Raw genomic sequence first — 19,230 nt, 5'->3', positions numbered from 1 at the left:
GACATCATTTATCCGCCCGGCAAGCGTTTCCTTCCATTGGACACGTTCTCAATTACAATCGCGCATATGAAAGGAATTTGAGACTAATCAAGGAATGAGAATGATTAAGGCAACAATTATTAAACAAACTAATGACACAGACACAGACATAAGAAAAAATACCTTTAGTCGATACTAATCACTCTGTAAAAGAAAAGGCTTTACTTTGAAAAGCGCTATGCGATTAATGTCTTCCTATTCTGTTCCTACTACCGTCGAACGAAACAGAGCATAACATCGCCACAAACAGAACGACTGGACACACTTTGTTGGCAAGCGATTTAGAAAAGCGCGAATATATAAATCTTTCGAGACTTTCGTTATCGAAAAAGAAATTTCTAAAACAATGGGCTGAGAGAGACTCGGAATTCCTTATTTCTACGTGTCGTGATCTTCAAGCTTATTTAGATCGGCCATTTAATTTTATCTAAACTTGATCTAAGAAAATCGTTAAGAAAAAAATGGCCTATTCTGCTAGATCTTTTGAAAAAAAATCTTTTTTACCAACCAGGATATTCTCTTATAGCTACGTAAACGATCATAGCAGCATCATAAGTGTTGACAAAATCCCAGACTCCATCGGTAGCAATGATAATAAAATCCTCGGTACCGTCTAAAGAAATGCAACGTGTATCAGGAACACTCGTTACGTAAGGTTTGTATTGTACATCTCCTAAAAAAAAATATATTTTTAAATTAGTAAAAATCTTAATTGAATATGTCTTGCCTATATTTCTCAAGTATTACCGATCAGTCTCTAAAATAACTTTAATCATTTATTAAATGATTGAAAAGATAGTTAATTATTACGAATAAATTAAAATAACAGTCAATCATTTACAATAATCTTATTATTAGTCGTAGTCTCTACAAGCTGTGAAAACGTATCGCTATAGTACAGAGTAGAAACTATCTATGTATGCTCGTGTTCGACCTGTTCTTAATTAAATGTAATTATCTATTTAATGAATAGCTTGGTTAATTTAAATAACGACGCCACTCTTGAGAATGCTTCCGGTTATTATAAATTTATATTGCTCCTTCTCTACTAAGCAGAGATTAAAATAGGTACCCCGTAAAGAATCTCTACCAATAAATAACGATTCTACACAACACGTCGATTCGATTATCATCTTTACTACGTCATTTAAATGAAATTTTATAGAAAATAAGAAGAAAGTTTTTATTCGATATCGAGGATAGCACCTGTGATTTAAATCGACGTTTAATTTACTCTCGTCATAAAATATATTTTGCTATATCACAGAAATAGTATAATAGACTGTTAATTATTCCAAACATATAATTCTGCATGCCACCCAGTAAAGTAGTTGCACGTAGTATTGTGTCAGCGGTTGAACGGAACCAACAACAGGATACCTGACACGCGTCCAGCACTTTTTTTCTTCTTATTTTCCATTATCATCAAAGCCATAGTTGGCCAACGACCGACACTTCGTTCAACTCGACCCTACTTGACTTCCTCCTAAGTATATATACATATTATAAATATATAAATTAATAAAATTTTGTATAAATAAATATATAAAAATTTATTTACGTTAAAATAAAACTATAGTTGTAGATTATGTTATCTTCGAACATTAGAAATAATAATATAAAAATTTAATCCACTAATGATGGATTAACACTTGCTTTTCATAATTAACATGTTTATGACATTCGCAAACACTAAAATAACGTTTCTGTAGGATTATTGGGTTCTTCTCAATAAATATTAACACAAAATATAACTTTATAACCAGGAAACTTTAATATTCAAGTGCACAAGGAATGGCACGTCTTTACCCTTACTTTTTTCCCTCTATTAATCACCTTTACACTTATTCAAACTATATTTTCTCACACTACACCCACGCACGCTGTTTTCCCTTCAAGCGATCGACGCGCCTCTTCGATTATCGGATATATCAGAGAAAAAAATTAGACAACATTTTAGAATATTTTTCTTATAAATATCCAAAGACATGTTTTTTAAATATAATGTTTGCGTATTTAGAAAGTTTTTAAATACAAGAAACTAGATACGTTACAAAAACAAATAAACCTTATTTACTTTATATTTCTTATAAGAATAAAATAATATACCTTATTTTACAAATATGGAAAAAAAAATATAGAAAAAAATTTTTTTTTTAATTTTTAATATTATAAAATAAAACAACGGAAATGATAAATAGATTTTAATATCGTTGTAATTCAAAACCAGATGAAACGAAAAAGATACTACCACAATTGTTTCCTTCTTTTCAGCATTTTCAGGTATTAGTTGCAACACAAAAGAAATACTTGTGTGTGTTAACCCACAATAAAGATATCTCACATTCACAAAAAGTGTGAAAAATTAAAAAAAAAAAATTCATCTACCAGAGTTTCAAAAAAAAAAAATATATTATATTTACTTGGATTAGAGGACGACATATATTTCTATCGACAAATATTCTACAATTTTCGTCTCTATCTATGGCTATCGCATTCAGCATTCCATCTTGATAGATAGAATTTTGAAAATATTAGTTTTTGTCAGCTTCCTACACCCCAAGTTCGGTTTCTTTTCATGAGAAAAGAAATATAAAAAACAGGGAAGGTCTGTTGAAATTCGAACTACATTTATTATCTTTATTATCGATGCGATAAAATTCATGCCGATAGTTTTTTTTTTACAACGTGTCATATCTTTTCTATTTAAAAATGTTTCTATTTTATTGAAAAATTAGTATTAAATTCTTTATTTCGCAAATATTATAATCAATAATTATGAAATACATAGAATATATAATAATTGTATTGTCTGAAATATTAAAAAAAAAAAAAAGATTACCAGATACATCAGAGAAAAAGAATTAGAGAATACTGTTGAATAAATGAGGAGCAGTTGACAAATTCCATTCAAAAGCAAGTAAGTTACTGTCACATGTTTATTTTGCTTCTGTATAAAATATATTTGATTCATAAAGACAAAATATGTCTGATTTTTATGTTTTTATAAAAAATATCCAAATAAATGTACTGACCCATGCATATATGAAAATTATATTATAAATTGTGATGTTTGCATATTTAAGAAACTTATACTAATTTTTCAATAAAATAAAAACATTTTTAAGATGTTAAACGCCCAGTGTGAATCGGTGGATCTTACCACGGAGCTGAAATTTAAGACTCGTAGTGTGTACAGTTCGATAAGTTGAGAGAGCGATACGATTCAATGCATTTTTTAGATTTTTCGTTGTTCAGATCTTTATTTAGACAAGAGTATTTAGAAAGATAAGTTTGTGGTCCAAAAAATAAGGACGAGGTATGTGTAGGAGTATTGGGTTCTTCTAAATGAATATTAACACAAAATATAACTTTATAACCAGAAAACTTAAATATTTAAGTGCACAAAGAATGGCACGTCTTTATCGAAGGGCTGTTTCTTATAGACTAAAAAAGGAACGAACGCTTACACACAATAGGCATATGGTCAGGTCAGTCCATCGGCGGCATCCATAACGTCAGCCGATCTCCACACCATGCAAGTTTAAACGTGTTAATAGAAAACTATGGCCCTCTTAGACCAGAAAGAAGAGAACCAAAGAGATTGATTTTCGTTCTTGAATCCGAGTTACATATTCCAACACGCCCCCTCGAAAATTAATCCTCTTTAAAGTAAAACTTTTGAATGAAAACTTACATGATACAAGCTTGATAACAAATTACTATTACTATTACACAGACGGCTATTCCTTGTATTGTTGGGAAAATACAAATGGTCCAGCATTCACTGCAAGGATAAGGAAAACCCAACCAAAACCTTATCAGACCATACCAAAATCATAAAAATACATAATTATTGTTATAGTTTATTGTATAAATTGTTTCTGCAGGTTGTTCTCATTTAAGACCTATCCCTTTTCTTAGTTCCAGGAATTTTGCAGCTGGCAGAGGTTTTGTCAGTATGTCTGCCAATTGAATACCTGTTGGAACATGAATAAGTTTAATCACATTATTTTCAATCTGTTCTCTCAAAAAATGATATTTTATATCAATGTGCTTAGATCTTTTGTGGCTTGTTGGATTGCTGGCAATACTTATGCAACCGGTATTATCCTCATATATAATAATAGGTTTATCAATATTTATATTAATACTATTTGCTAATGACTTTAACCAAAGAGCCTCTTTCACAGCTTCATAAAGAGCCATATATTCCGCATGAGTTGAGGCACTTGCGACCGATGCTTGCCTTTTTGTATTCCAACATATCGTGCATCGTTCAAATAATTAAAATAAGAAACCAGTAGTATTTTTTCTATCAGTTCCGTGATCTCCGCTCCAATCTGAATCAACATAGCCACATAAGATTTCATCATAAGCACCTCGCTTATAAGTTAATTTTAAATCCATTGAGCCTTTTAAATACCGAAGGACTCTTTTCAAACATTGCCAAAGTTCTTTGTGTTTTTTATTGGAGTATCTACTCAAAATATTTATTGTTGTACTTAAATCAGGTCTTGTGCATACCATTAGATACATTAAACAACCAATAAAATTTCTACAAGGGGCATCATAATTTTCATCTGAATCTAATAATTCATAGTTTAATTTACTCGGAAGAGGAGTATTAACTGGATTACAATTATACATATTGAACTTAGTCAACACTGTTTTAATGTATGCACTTTGATCTAAACTTATTTGGTTTTCATTTCTTTCTATTTTTATTCCAAGAAAGAGTTTTATATCTTTCAAATCTGTCATATAGAATTTATGCTTCAAATAATTTTTAAATTTATGCATTGTGTCATTATTAGCCGTAGCTATTACTAAATCATCAACATACAGTACAACATAAATATTTTCCGAGACATCACCTCTGTCTAATATGTAAATACATCGATCAACTAATGAATTTCGAAATCCTTTTTCTACTAAAGCTTTTTCAAACGTTTCAAACCAACACCTCGCGGCTTGTTTTAATCCATAAAGAGCTTTGTTTAATTTACAAACTTGATTAGAATTGCATTTTACACCTTCAGGAACTTTCATATAAATTTCCTCTTTCAAAGTACCGTTCAAAAATGCAGTTTTTACATCCATTTGATGAATTAATAGATTATGCTGATTAGCAAATGCAATTATAAATCTGAAACTTGAAATCCTTGCTACAGGAGCAAAAGTTTCATTGTAATCAATTAAATATTGTTGACTAAAACCGCGAGCAACTAGGCGAGCTTTATATTTAGCAGGATTTCCAAATTCATCGTTCTTTATTGCAAATACCCATTTGCAATCGACAATATTTTTATTTTCAGGCTTTGTAACTAAATCCCATGTTTTATTCACCATAAGAGAAGTTAATTCATCATTCATAGCCTGTTCCCATTTTTCTCTATCGTGCCTATGTTTTATTTCATTTACTGAATTAGGAATTTGGCATACGATAGATGTAGCACACAATAAATAATCATTGCTTATATTAATTTCCTCATATGAAACATGAGGCTTGCGTTTTATCCTATCACTCCTTCTGGGTTCGGGCTCAATTTGTTTTTCACTCTTATTATTGTGATTCTGATTATTGTGTACATCTGTTTCAATCACAGACTTATCATTATTTAAAGGCATTTTATCTAGTTCAATTGCTTTACTAGATTTTTCTTCCTGAGTTGACTCAGACATTTCTGATTCAGAATCATCAGAATTATATGTTAGTGTTATATCTGATTTATTACTATCAGATTTGTGAGACTTTACGGTTTTTATAATATTACTAAATATACCGGATTTATCCGTTCCTGAATTTTCAGTATTTATTCCGTTTAGTCTCATTTCCGGCCTTGATTCCAGATAATTTGTTTCGTCAACAATGACATCTCTTGCCACTATAAACTTTTCATTTTCCACGTCCCACACTTTATAACCGTTTGGCTCATAACCAACCAATATTCCTTTGAATGATTTGTTATCAAACTTTCTTTTTCGAACTTTGTCATGTATATACACCGTACTACCAAAAACTTTCAAATATCTTAATTGAGGCTTTTTGCCATGCCAAAGTTCGTATGGTGTTTTCTTTTGCTTCAAAGCTTTTGTTGGGATTATATTAATTAAATAAGTAGCAGTTAAAACTGCTTCACCCCAAAATGCTTTGTTTAACCTAGCACCGCTTAGCATTGCGCGGGCTTTTTCAGTGACGGTTCTAACCATGCGTTCAGATACACCATTTAATTGAGGGGTTCGTGGAACAGTTAAATGAAAAGTTATGCCTTTTTGTACACAAAAATCTTTCATCTCACTTGATAAATATTCCCTTCCATTGTCAGAATAAAAATTAACTATTTTAAAATTAAAATGAGCCTCGCTTTTTAAAATAAAATCTTTGAAAACCGAAAATACATCTGATTTATAACTAATCAGGTACGTGACGCAATAATGAGTGAACCCATCAATAAATAAAACAAAATAATTTTTATTATTTATTGTAGGAGGAGTGATTGGACCGCATACATCAAAATGAACAATAAACAATGGTCTTTTTACATTACTTTTATCTTTTGCCTTATTAAAACGTAAACGCGCTTGTTTGCCATATACACAAGCTTCACACAAGTTGTTATTAGGCGTTACGTTATTTATTTCACTTATATCATAGACCATTTGTTTATTCTTCAATTCTAAAAATTTACTTTTGCCAATATGACCTAAGCGTTGATGCCACAATTCATAATTATTTTGTATGGCACTATAAGCTTTCAAACTAGAGCTTACTTTACTTAAATCAACACTGAAGTCAATTGCAATTAAATTATTCAATGGCTTACCTTTCATTACGGCTTAACATTTTTTTATTACCTCAACGCCTTTGTCATTAAAAAGGATACTCATCCCGGCTTGTTGCATCTTTCTCACAGACAGCAAGTTGTGAGGAACTTCTGGGCAGTATAGAACGTCTTCGAGAATTCCTTTGATACCCAAGTTGCTTGTTACGTTAACGACTCCCTTTTTCGATGCAGTTATGTAGACGCCGTCCTTTGCTACAGCAATTTTTACCGGCGGATCCAATTCGATAAAACTATTGAATAAGTCGTCGTTGTTGATCAGATGATCAGATGCTCCAGAGTCCAGTAGAAAATTTATATTATTGCTTAATCCTTCCTCTTGATAATTTCCTGCCATGAATGCAAAACTCGATGTGTTTGAGTATGACGTTGATGATTGAGTTTCTTGTGTCATTTGAGCAGACTTCTTTTTCTTCTCTTCCTCCAAAAATTTTTCTCTCCTCTTACGGAAAATACAATCTTTGATGACATGATTTTTTTCTACCGCAAAAATGACAGTTTCTGCTTTATTGTCTGGAATTATTATTGCGCTTGAAGCCTTTCTTGTGCAGTCCTCCTTTCTTGAATTGTTTCGACTTTTGAGAATTTCTATAGATAGTCACTTTATTATTATTGCTGTTACTAGTTGATTTTTCTTGACAGGCTACTTGCAAAACTTTTGCACTTGTATCACTACTCTCATTTTTTAATTTTATCTCGTGGTCTAAGAGCCTTGTTTTTACAAAAGCTAATGTCATATATTCATCAGACAAAGTTTCGATCGCTGTTATTATGCTACTATATGTATTTGGCAACGTTAATAATAAGTGAGCTATTTTGTCACTCTCTTCAAGTTTGGCACCGGCAGCAGCTAGGTCGGAAACTAATTCGTCGAAAATCATGAAATGCCTTGTCAAAGGTGGATCACCTTGTAATTTTAATCCAAGTAATCTCTTGCGTAGTGACATTTCAGTAGCTATGCTTTTACGTTCATAAATATCGTCTAAACTTTTAAATATTTGTGCAGCAGTGCTATCTGCTTTAGCAAAACCGATAAATGAGTCTGAGAGATACTCAATGATGATACTCTTCGCAGTATTTTCTGCTTTCATCCATTCATCTGTAATTGGTTCTGGTACTTTGTTGTCAATTACTTGAAGCGCATTTAGTTCACAGAGTAATGCACGAATTCTAAACTTCCAAACACTATACTTCTCACCATCAAACGGTTTTATATTTCTTTTCAATTTCAAGTTTTCCATTACTTTCTATGATTTTATCACCGTGCGTTGGGTCCTCAATCACGCGATACGGCCCTTAGGTTATAGATCGAGAGAGGGGATGTATGCTTAACGCTAGCTGCAAACCGATGGAGGGGATACAACGTCACGATTTCTTCGTCTTCTAGTCGAATGTTTAAACAAGGGGTGCGGCGAAGCGGTGGAGCCGCCGAAAGTATGATCGTTCTTTATGCTAGGACGAAGCGATTACAAAGAAGCGAGAGAAAGAAAAAGGAATAACTATTATTTTTTTTTACTTTTTTTTCTCGAGTATACCGTACTCTAGTTAACTTTAGAAATTGAGTTTATAAGTCTGTTCGAAGCCTAGTATGAGACTTACTTTGATTCCAAACCCTTTGTGATAACTAGCCGAAGATTCTCGATCTTTTCTAGATTCTCGAGATTCTCGAGATTTTCTAATCCGTTGTACAAAGCACAATTTATTCACGCACAAAAGAAATAAATTTTTTCACACAGCACGCAGGTGGGCTTTATGCGTAATCTGGGCCCATAACCTGTAGGATTATTGGGTTCTTCTAAATGAATATTAACACAAAATATAACTTTATAACCAGAAAACTTAAATATTTAAGTGCACAAAGAATGGCACGTCTTTATCGAAGGGCTGTTTCTTATAGACTAAAAAAGGAACGAACGCTTACACACAATAGGCATATGGTCAGGTCAGTCCATCGGCGGCATCCATAACGTCAGCCGATCTCCACACCATGCAAGTTTAAACGTGTTAATAGAAAACTATGGCGCTCTTAGACCAGAAAGAAGAGAACCAAAGAGATTGATTTTCGTTCTTGAATCCAAGTTACATATTCCAACAGTTTCATTCGTTTCATCAGATATTTATTGTGTAAAATATTAAAGTATTGTATATAACAAACTGCAATTAATTACTTTATTTAATTAAAAGAGAAATAAAAATTTATAATTATTTGTGGTATGTCAATCGTAGATTTCTTCTTTATCGATGAAATTACATAATTATTCTTAATTTCGGTTGGTAAAAACGATAATCGTCGTAATACGAAAATTTTTATTATCGACCGGAAAAGTTACTATCTGTCGGAAAATATAATTAATTTACCGAGACAAAATTTTTTCAAAGAGTACAGAAGAGTACATAGAAGCTTACAAGTTCCGTTTCTTATCTAGCCAGACTCATCTAAGTTACAACCGGGTTCACAAATGGGCGATAGTGGATAAAATACTGTATTCTTTGATAGTATTGTACCGTCATAGGGTTAAGTACCTACTATCGCCCACTGTTGACCTCGATTGTAACTGAGATGAGTCTGGCTAGATAAAATACGGGACTTGTGAGCTTCTATGTACTTCTGTATTTTTTGGAAAAATCAACGAGAATTTGTGACAAGAATAGTGAACACGGTTACTTGGAAACGGAACGTTGTTGGATATTAACAATTTACATAAACGCAATATATAAGCTCGCGTCTACTCGCGAACTTTGTGTAAGTAACTGTGAAACAATTTTAATGACTATTCATTTACATTTAAAAACTAATCATCACGCCTTTGAAACTGTGCAATTTTTTTTACTTTTTTCTAACTAACTTATCCTCATCTTAATAGGTTAGAATTTTTTCAGAGAAAAGAAAAAACGATATGTGATTTGCATGAATGCACAATGAATAACACTCACCAATAGCGCGAGATACGGCCAAAACTCCATTAACTCGCACTGTACCCTGATTGAATGCCAGCATTCCACCCATTTTTTGTATTCTTTCAGATTCATCCTATCGAAAAAAAAAATATTATTTTCAGTTTGTATTTCATCACTTAATAAAACACCCTATAAACATATTTGTTATTTCTTTCATTTCTTTTCAATTGTTGCTATGCATAATTAACTAATTTCAATTATTTAATAAGCTCTCCGCCTATATCAAATGTATAAATTTTAATATATTTGCAACGAGTTTATAAAATGGTCTTCAATTAAATTATAGTCTAGAAATTTGTCATGTCAAAAGATTTAGTTCTTATACGCCAAAATGATTACGTTAAGTACACAAGTAGATAGCGACAGAAGATTGTTACAATTCAAAAGCTACGAAGAATATTTAGATTCTTTAGTAACTCCTATAGATTTTTGCTATTTGAAAAATACAAAAGTTGCGCGACAATTGGCAGAACTTGGTTATCGATGTACAGGAGAAACTCTTGATAAAAATACTTTCTATCTGCGTCTGCAAACTGTCAAAGATTTATTATACCCAATTCTTAAGCCATATCATCTTAATTCTGAATTTATACTTCCTTTTGATCCGCTAATGCAAGAACTAGCAATTTGCGAACGCTTTAATAGACTACACGCACTATCAACTATCATATTTATACGTCATAATCCACGCCTTCAAGTCGAAGTATCAGGCTACATAGATTTCAGTGAAAGACCTAAAGCAGAAGATTGGCAGCTATATTTCAAAGGAAAAAAGAAGCTTTGGCCTAAAATTACAGACTTGGCGTACTATCATTGGCAATTAGGAAAAATGCAATTAAATATTACATCAAATTATGAACCAGTAATAGATTCAAAACATGGTCTTTTATTTAAAAATATTCATGATAGAAAATTAATTAATGTCGATCCAAAGGCGATTAGGCCTGGCATAAATACTACGAGAATACGCGTATATAGCGATGCGTATGAACATGTTATTTTATAAGATCATGTTGTTAGAAGCACTGTTATTTAATAGAAAGTATTTGTATTATAATCATAAATATTTACTTACATATCGAGATAGTCTATGAGGATATACTAATTCTTCCACTTTGCCACGTTTAGCTAGCATAGCCAAAGAATCTCCTACCCAAGCAATATATAATTTTTTATCCAACAATAACCGCAAACTGCGGTTGTACCTCCAATTACTTTCTGGAAAAAATTAAATAATTTTATTAATGTTTATAACTTCTTTAAAATTCAACCTATTGGAACGTTTTTTTTAAATATTTGTTTTTAAATGTACTTTTCAGAACAAAATACAAAAAATTTTTAAAATTATAAAATCCATGAAATTTTCGTATTTTTTGAGAAAAACCGTTATTTTCTCGAAGTTCGCCATTTTTCATTTTTTTTTATTTTCTAGAAAAAAACTTTGTCTAAATCTGCGACTATCCCCGCCAGTCCCAGAGTAAGCTGAGTTAGTTTCCTATTTTTTTTATTTAATTGAAAAAAAATTTTTAATTAATGTTTTGTTAAATTAAATTAATGCAATTAAACAATTTTACAATATTATATACTTAATTTATAGTCTCAAAATACAAAGTTTAAAAAAAAAAATCAACCTTTCGTTTTTTGCTGTAAGAATAGGATGGAATTATTACGTCATTTTTATTCTAGAACATATGACTTAATATTAAGGTCATAAATAAAGTCACTTTTCACTTCAAAAATTTGAAGATGACTTTATGACATACGTATGACATCATTTTAAGGTCTTGTGTTCACTGGGTTCCGTCATGTGTACGAAAAAATTTGAAGATTACTTTATGACGTACGTATGACATCATATGAAGGTCTTATGTTCACTGAGTTCCCATTGCATTTTCCTCTTTCATTCTTCCTACTACCCTCACTATTTCTTAATACAATTTATAAATAAACTTAATTTAAATTAGATTATATTGTATAATTAAGTTTTTGTCAATTGTATCTAATATTTTTATTTTTTTATTTTTCTATTTTTTCTTCAAATGTAGAGGATTAAATTTTTTTGAGTTATTTTTGAAGTTACTGAACTTATATTTTCATTTGGTTATATCAAAGAAATATAACTTCTTACGTTCATAATAAGTACACGCACTAGTATTTTTTCTTATTTTATCATTATTTTTGTGTAAATATTTCAAGAAAAAAATATGTAAGAAATGAATGAATTTATATTTCTTTATGTGTTATAATTTTTAGATATCTTTTGCTTTCAAAAAACTATTATAAATAATTCCGTCTTATTGAATATATTATGCAAGCGAACACTTCAATATTGTAATATTCATTCGTCGAATAATTAAAAAGGTCTATATTATCGAGGTTCTTGGGCAGCTGATTCCAAAGATCAAAACACAGATTTCTTTTTAATTATAATCAATCCAATAACTTAATTTGTTCACAAATTATACATTATTTATTTTGAAACAGCTGTCTTAAACAATATATTTAAATCTTTGTTTTTACTTCGTTTTAGAAAAAAAGGATTTATTAAAAAATTAAAAAATTATTATTTTTAACAGACTTTTCAGAAAACATTAGTTAAAATACATTTTATATTTTACAAGTGCATTATACTAGACTCTGTGTTAGCATAACAACTGCTAGTCTCGGGGAAGGAAAACTAGTTTGCAGTGGTCCCCAGGGTGATTGGGTCCCAGTCACCACGACTCCTCAGGTTGCGGATAGAGGAAGGGCCTCTTGGTTCTGCATAGGAACGGAGGTTAACTGCAAATAAATTGAATAAGCAGTCGCGGACAGCCGACTTGGAATTGACCCTCCTGTTCGGGGGTTGGGCGTAGGTCTGATTAATCTACACCGTAAAACGACTTTATCACGAAACAATGAAAACCGCCATAGATTCTACTAGGGTAAAATTTTCCGGAGGTAAACTAATCCCCCGCTCGGATCTCCGGGTAGCGACTACTTTGGGGAATTCGTGTCGGGTAAAGTCAAAAAACGGAAGGGACTTTAAAGTGGGCACCTGGAACATGCGGAGCCTGTTCAAACCCGAGGCGCTCCAGGTGATTGTGTGGAAGGTCGAGAAGTACGGGGTAGAAATCGTCGCGCTACAAGAAACTCAATGGGCTAGGAAAGGTTCGATCAATGCGGGGGCGTATACGCTTTACTATGAGGGGTCGGAGACCCATAGTTTCGGCGTCGGGTTCATGATTAGGAAAAGAATACTATCTGCGGTAAAAGTTATTAGGTTTATAAATGAAATATTAAGATTGATTATATTGCAGGGGCGATGGTACAAGATCGCGATTAATGTGCACGCGCCGAGGGAAGATAAAGAGGACGAAGTTAAAGACGGGTTTTACGAGGAACTTGAGCGCGTCGTGGATCAATTGCCGAAAGATTACATAAAGATAGTCGTGGAAGATTTTAACGCGAAAATCGGTGAAGAAGAGTTCTTTAGACCAACGATCGGGCCCGAGAGTCTCCATGAGGAAAGTAACGATAACTGAGTAAGGGTAATTAACTTTGCGACCGGGAAAAATCTCATCGTTAAAATCACGTTTTTTTAAACACAAAGATATCCATAAACAAACCTGGATTTCCCCGGACGGAAATACGCGTAACCAAATTGATCACGTTCTGACAGATAAACGACGACACACGAAATGGACAGCGGATAGGAAATAAACAGATAAACGTAAAAAAGATTATCAAGGGAGAAAACGGAATAAATTACTCGGCCGAAGTATCGAAAAGACTCGCGTCGGCAAAGAAAATTGACAAAGCAGATGAGAGTACGGATAAAAAATGGGCAAGCATACGCGACGCGATGGTCAAATCGGTGGAAGCTATCGTTGGTTTTTGTAAAAGGCACAAAAATAAATCACGGTTCGACGAAGATTGCGAGTCAGCCTTCAAAGTCCGAAACAAAGCGCGTATCTCGTGGCTGACCCAAAACACGCATCTAACCCGGGACTAATTTTACAATGTTAGGCAAGCGACGCACAATTTAATTAAGAACAGGAAGCGACAATTTTTAAAACATAAAGTTGAGGAAATTGATGAAAATTGCCAAAGCAGTAAAGTCCGTGGTATGTACGCGGGGATTAATAGACTCAGAAAGGAATTCGAAGCTACGACGGATCTAGTGAAGGATGCGAATAACAATTTAGTTATATTCTATATATTTTATAATTAATAATTATAATATTTGCGAAATATAGAATTTAATATTAATTTTTTAATAAAATAGAAACCTTTTTAAATAGAAAAGAAATGACATGTTTGGTGGAAAAAGCAGACCACGTACCTTCTTTCTTTATTTCTATCATCGGTTCGTTTGTATCCTTTTTTTGTCGAATACCTACGTGCTTATCTCTGTTTATTCTTCTGCCCTTCTATGGCTCCTACCTACAAACAGGTATAGTATCGAAATTATTGTATATGAGTCAACGCTCGTAGTATGCAATTGCACACAAACACACACATTTACCACCAGGAGCGATAACTACGAAGCAGAGCATAAAAAGAAAACAGAGAATAGGAAAAATTGTATAGCTATATTCTGTCTCATTCTCTCGCAGGCTTAATCCTATATGTTTGTCTCTTTTTCTCTTCTTACTGAGTATCGTGACCGTTATATAGGCACCGTGCGTAATTGCAGCGCCGTGGTAGCGTCATGGTATCTATGGAACTAAAAGACGTTGCTGCTGAGGTTTTAAATATCTAAACGTATAGGGTTTTGCAATAACAATTCATTTTTGTTATTAAAAACATTTTTTTTTGCATGTCAAACCACGTGACAATAAAATTTCAATCTTGTGCAATTATGATGCAAAAATTACCGCTAAAATGTAAGTATAATTAATAATTTAAAAACAGTATGAAAGCTGTAGCGTTTACTGTAGTAAATAAGAAGGTAAATTATAGCCACAGTAGATCAAACTTTAAATAATATTTGCAAGCAGATAAAGTACGATGTGACATTGTTATAAGAAAAATAAATATATATGTAGGAGGGTTTTAAGTGTCGCAGATGTAGACGAAAATCTAGTATTCAGTTCTTTTCTTTATATTTTATTTTCTAAAAAAGAAAACTCTATTATACATTTTTATAAAAATATCATAAAATTAATTGTCACACGTATGTTTTGTGAACACCAAAATAAAAAACACCGTCTTTTACTGCCAAAGTTATCCACTGTGTGCGCTAGTGTCCATTTCGGCTTCCCCTACCATGACTTCACACGGTGCCTATAGCCGCCCGCCGCTCCGTTACATTGCCGCCGCGTCCCCAACAGCCGCTTGCCGCCGCGTTTCATTTTTTTCAAATCATTCCCTATTCTAAAGAAGTTTTCACTTAAAAAAATAAAGAAGGCTAAGGCAACTATTATGCAGATTTCTCCAACATGGAGTCCTCCGGTAATTAGTTTTGTTAATGATGAGGAAAATAATGGGTTATATTAGAAAAGAATTAAACACGTGGTTGAGCTAATAGATAGTGTGATGGATCGTTAGGGAAAAACCTTGCGGCACAAAAACCTTGGTTGTGGTTTGTTTTACAATAGTGGTGATCAACCACGGCGACGCACGTTGTTGAACTATTGTTTGTGCTTATTGTTAGATATGTGTAAGGGGTGATTTTACCAAACTGATGTGTTCGTGATTAAACTCCTCTCGCTTTCGTGAGTCGTTCAAAACATCTCTCGCTCGTTTGATCGTTCTAAACTCCTCTCGCTCGTCTAAGGTGTATAGTCGCAGGCGTCCAGCGGAAGAATAGACCGATTTTTTCTAGGATTATGCCCAGCATGACACTCACAGTAAAGATATTAGTGTTAGGAGGGGGGGGTGCGCGCGTCCTCTCACCCTTCATTCGTTTGTTCTTTTCGGGAAGTGGCGTAACGTCTTAATGTTACGCCGCGTATTTCGAATAACACTTGACAGTCTAAGGTCGTTTCCGACTGTACAGCAACACTCATAATTTCTTCGTCTAATCCTGCACTCCTATCTTTAGTCAATGGGTCATTTATTACTATTTAATAATCAATTAGTCTAACTAAAACCATTTAACTATGAAATCTATATTTTTAATCATAAAAAATTTTAAATAAATTTATAAGTGTTAATTTATGTGGTTGTACGGGGTAAAAAAGATAGGATTACTTTAATAATTTCGAATATATTTTCCATGAAGTACTGAACACGTGTTACATCGCAAAGACGTAGAAGAGCAATAACCAAAGAATAGCGCAAAAAACAGGGTTATCAACTTTACTGTTAAACAAAAAGAAAATAACTGAATAAGAATAATACCATCCTAATAAGCCTAATAAAACTATTATATCTTTAGTCCTTAACATTAATCTAATTTAACAATACAGTCTCAGATAACTATAATATAAATTAAATTAACATTACTTAACACTCCCCCTGTTTAATTAATTTATCTTATTCAATATTTTAATCAGAACTCTTGACATATCATATTTATTAAATATATAAATTGTGGTCGTGGCAATGCCTTGGTTGGTATATTTTCCAATTGGTCCTTTGTGTTGACATACTTCAAATCAAATGTTCCTTCCATATATCTTTCACGTACATAGTGATAATTGATATCAATATATTTTGTCCTGTTGTGCATCACTAGATTTTTTATTATTTGAATGCAGTTTTGATTATCTATGTGGAGTGTCGTTTGTAGTTTATTCTCTTTATAGAGTTCGTCTAATAGTTTTCTTATCCATACTATTTCTCTTGAGGTCTGGCATGCTGCTATAAATTCTGCATCTGAAGTAGATAATGCAACGATAGACTGCTTTTGACAGATCCATGATACTGCACTCGTACCATATCATCTAGTAGATCTCCTACTTTCACTATCCGCTGCAAAATCTGCATCACTGTATACTTAAACATGTAAATCTTTTCCTCTTCTTAATTCTAATCCTACATTAATTGTACCTTTTAGATAATTAATGATTCTTTTTACACAGTTCTAATGCGCTCTTGTTGGTTTTTCCATATATCTGCTTGTTCTAATCACTGTATGAGTTATATCTAGTCTTATACTAATTGATAGATACATGAGGCTTCCTATAGCCTCTTTAAAAGAGATTTCTAAAAAATATTTCGACAAGGTGGAAAAGTCCGCGTTTAGAAACTTGCAAGGATTTCTAAAAAGGTTTTTGATAGATGTTTTAAAATCTTACCACCATATTTTGCGAAAGGTTTCTAGAAAACATTTTTGAAATTTTTTCAAAAAAGACAATTGAAAGCTTCCCCCCAGCCAGGGCTCACTGACCAATCCATCTCACGAATGAAAAATAAGTTTGTGGTGCAAAGAATAAGGACGAGATATGTTATAAATAATAAGGGTCTCAAAGTGTGGTAGGCTACTGAGTTAAAAAAAAAAAACATGTGTGCAGATCACACGTGTAAGAAGTGAAACCTTAAAAAATTAAGTTTCGAGAGAATGAGACGAATAGACAGTTTTAAGAGTAAGATAATTGTAGGATTTATTTATTAGAATATTATTACTATATATAATAAATGTCACCGGTATGGTCTTTGGGTGGAATAGCTGATAAAAGTGCACTTTTCACAATTCAAGCAATAAAAACGGAATGCTGAATGCGATAGTTATAAATAATCACCAAAATGGTAGAATGTTTATCTAAGGAAATATAATTCGTCAGAAATTAGGTAAAAATAAATAATCCTTTTTTTGAAACTAAGGTATAAAATTTTTTTTGTTAGTATGGTATTCTATTTTCCCGTTTTCATCTACATTCTTGCGCTATATAACAAACATTGTAGAATAGATAAAATAAAGACGTTATGAAAAAACATATGGAAAATACTGCTGGACTGAACAAAGATTCTGGTAAAATTCAATGAAAGATCTCATAAAGATATTCTCTAGAAATATTTTTTCAACTCTGTAGCCTACCACACTTCGAGACCGTTATTATTTATAACATATTTCGTCCTTATTCTTTGGACCACAACTTATCTTTCTAAATACTCTCGTCTAAATAAAGACCTAAACAACGAAAAATCTTAAAAAATGCATTGAATCGCATCGCTCTCTCAGCTTATCGAACTGTGTACACTACGAGTCTCAAATTTCAGCTCCGTGGTAAGATCCACCGATTCACGCTGGGCGTTCAACATCTTAAAAATGTTTTTATTTTATTGAAAAATTAGTATAAGTTTCTTAAATACGCAAATATTACAATTAATAATATAATTTTCATATATGCATGGGTCAGTACATGTCTTTGGATATTTTTTATAAAAACATAAAAATCGGACATATTTTGTCTTTATGAATCAAATATATTTTATACAGAAGCAAAATAAACATGTGACAGTAATTTACTTGCTTTTGAATGGAATTTGTCAGCTGCTCCTCATTTATTCAACAGTATTCTCTAATTCTTTTTCTCTGATGTATCTGGTAATCTTTTTTTTTTTTTAATATTTCAGACAATACAATTATTATATATTCTATGTATTTCATAATTATTGATTATAATATTTGCGAAATAAAGAATTTAATACTAATTTTTCAATAAAATAGAAACATTTTTAAATAGAAAAGATATGACACGTTGTAAAAAAAAACAGACCCCGCACCTTCTTTCTTTATTTCGACCGTCGGTTAGTTTGGACCTTATACTTTGGCGCATACCTACGTGCTTATCTCTGATTATTCTTCTACCTTTCTATCGCTCTTTCCTACAAACATTTCGAGTATCGACATAATATGTGTTCACGCTTTGTAGTATGCAGTCGCACACAAACACACATATATACAACCAGGAGCGATAACTACGAAGCATAGCATAGAGAGGAGACCGAGAATAGGAAAAACTGTATAGCCATATTCCGTCTTCTTCTCTTGCAGGCTAAATCCTATATGTTTGTCTCTTTTTCTCTCATTATTTAGTATAACAGCCGTTTCATGCTTCGTTACATAGCTTTGTTACATAGCTTCGTTACTTAGCTCCGTTTCCGTTTATTTACTTTTCATATCACTCCCATTCTAAAGTAGTTTTCACTTCAAAAAAAATAAGTCATTTTTTTGACCCACCCTAATGTATATATATACCTTCCAGACTCACACAGACTTAGACACTTACACAACTTACAAAGACAGACCACACACCTTCTTTCTTTATGTCGACCGTCGGCTTGTTTGTACCTTATTCTTTTGTCGCCTAGATGCCTCTCTCTGTTTATTCTTCCACCCTTCTATCGCTTCTACCTACAAACAGGCTTAGCATCGAAATTATATGGGTGCACGCTTCGTAGTATACAGTCGCACACAAACACACACATGTACACCAAGAGCGATAACTACGAAGCA

The 19,230-nt window shown here is 32.5% G+C and overlaps 2 protein-coding genes and 1 pseudogene across 2 annotated transcripts in view; 2 read left to right on the top strand and 1 right to left on the bottom strand.

The window, feature by feature from the left end:
• Positions 1-524: 524 nt before the first annotated feature.
• The window catches only part of LOC149031683 (uncharacterized), a 49,048-nt gene continuing 30,342 nt past the window's right edge, over positions 525-19,230 (bottom strand). Inside the window, exons 2-4 of the mRNA XM_089175328.1 lie at positions 10,918-11,060; positions 9,819-9,915; positions 525-712 (exon numbers count right to left, since the gene is read on the bottom strand). Of these exons, the coding sequence (XP_089031454.1) occupies positions 540-712; positions 9,819-9,915; positions 10,918-10,977 (330 nt within the window). The 5' untranslated portion in view covers positions 10,978-11,060 and the 3' untranslated portion in view covers positions 525-539. The remainder of the gene's footprint in view (positions 713-9,818; positions 9,916-10,917; positions 11,061-19,230) is intronic.
• Positions 10,174-10,878, top strand: LOC107068107 (cilia- and flagella-associated protein 299 pseudogene; annotated as a pseudogene).
• LOC107068044 (protein CFDP2-like) lies at positions 12,887-13,366 on the top strand. Its single transcript, XM_089175254.1, has 2 exons — positions 12,887-13,090; positions 13,142-13,366. The coding sequence occupies exons 1-2, from the start codon at positions 12,887-12,889 to the stop codon at positions 13,364-13,366; spliced, it is 429 nt and encodes a 142-aa protein (XP_089031380.1).

This window comes from Polistes dominula, unplaced genomic scaffold (assembly GCF_049000335.1).
Source record: "Polistes dominula isolate Pdom_NZ unplaced genomic scaffold, Pdom_raw_medaka contig_82, whole genome shotgun sequence".
NCBI classification, from domain to species: Eukaryota; Metazoa; Arthropoda; class Insecta; order Hymenoptera; family Vespidae; genus Polistes; species Polistes dominula.
The sequence above is the reverse complement of the archived record's forward strand: the minus strand, read 5'-3'. Positions and strand labels throughout refer to the sequence as shown.

What these genes read in the sequence shown, in the direction of transcription:
- LOC107068044 (XM_089175254.1), top strand. Translation starts at nt 12,887, where the DNA reads ATGCGGAGCCTGTTCAAACCCGAGGCGCTCCAGGTGATTGTGTGGAAG. An exon ending in GGAAAAGAATACTATCTGCG is followed by an intron (nt 13,091 to 13,141) that starts GTAAAAGTTATT and finishes ATTATATTGCAG; the next exon opens with GGGCGATGGTACAAGATCGC.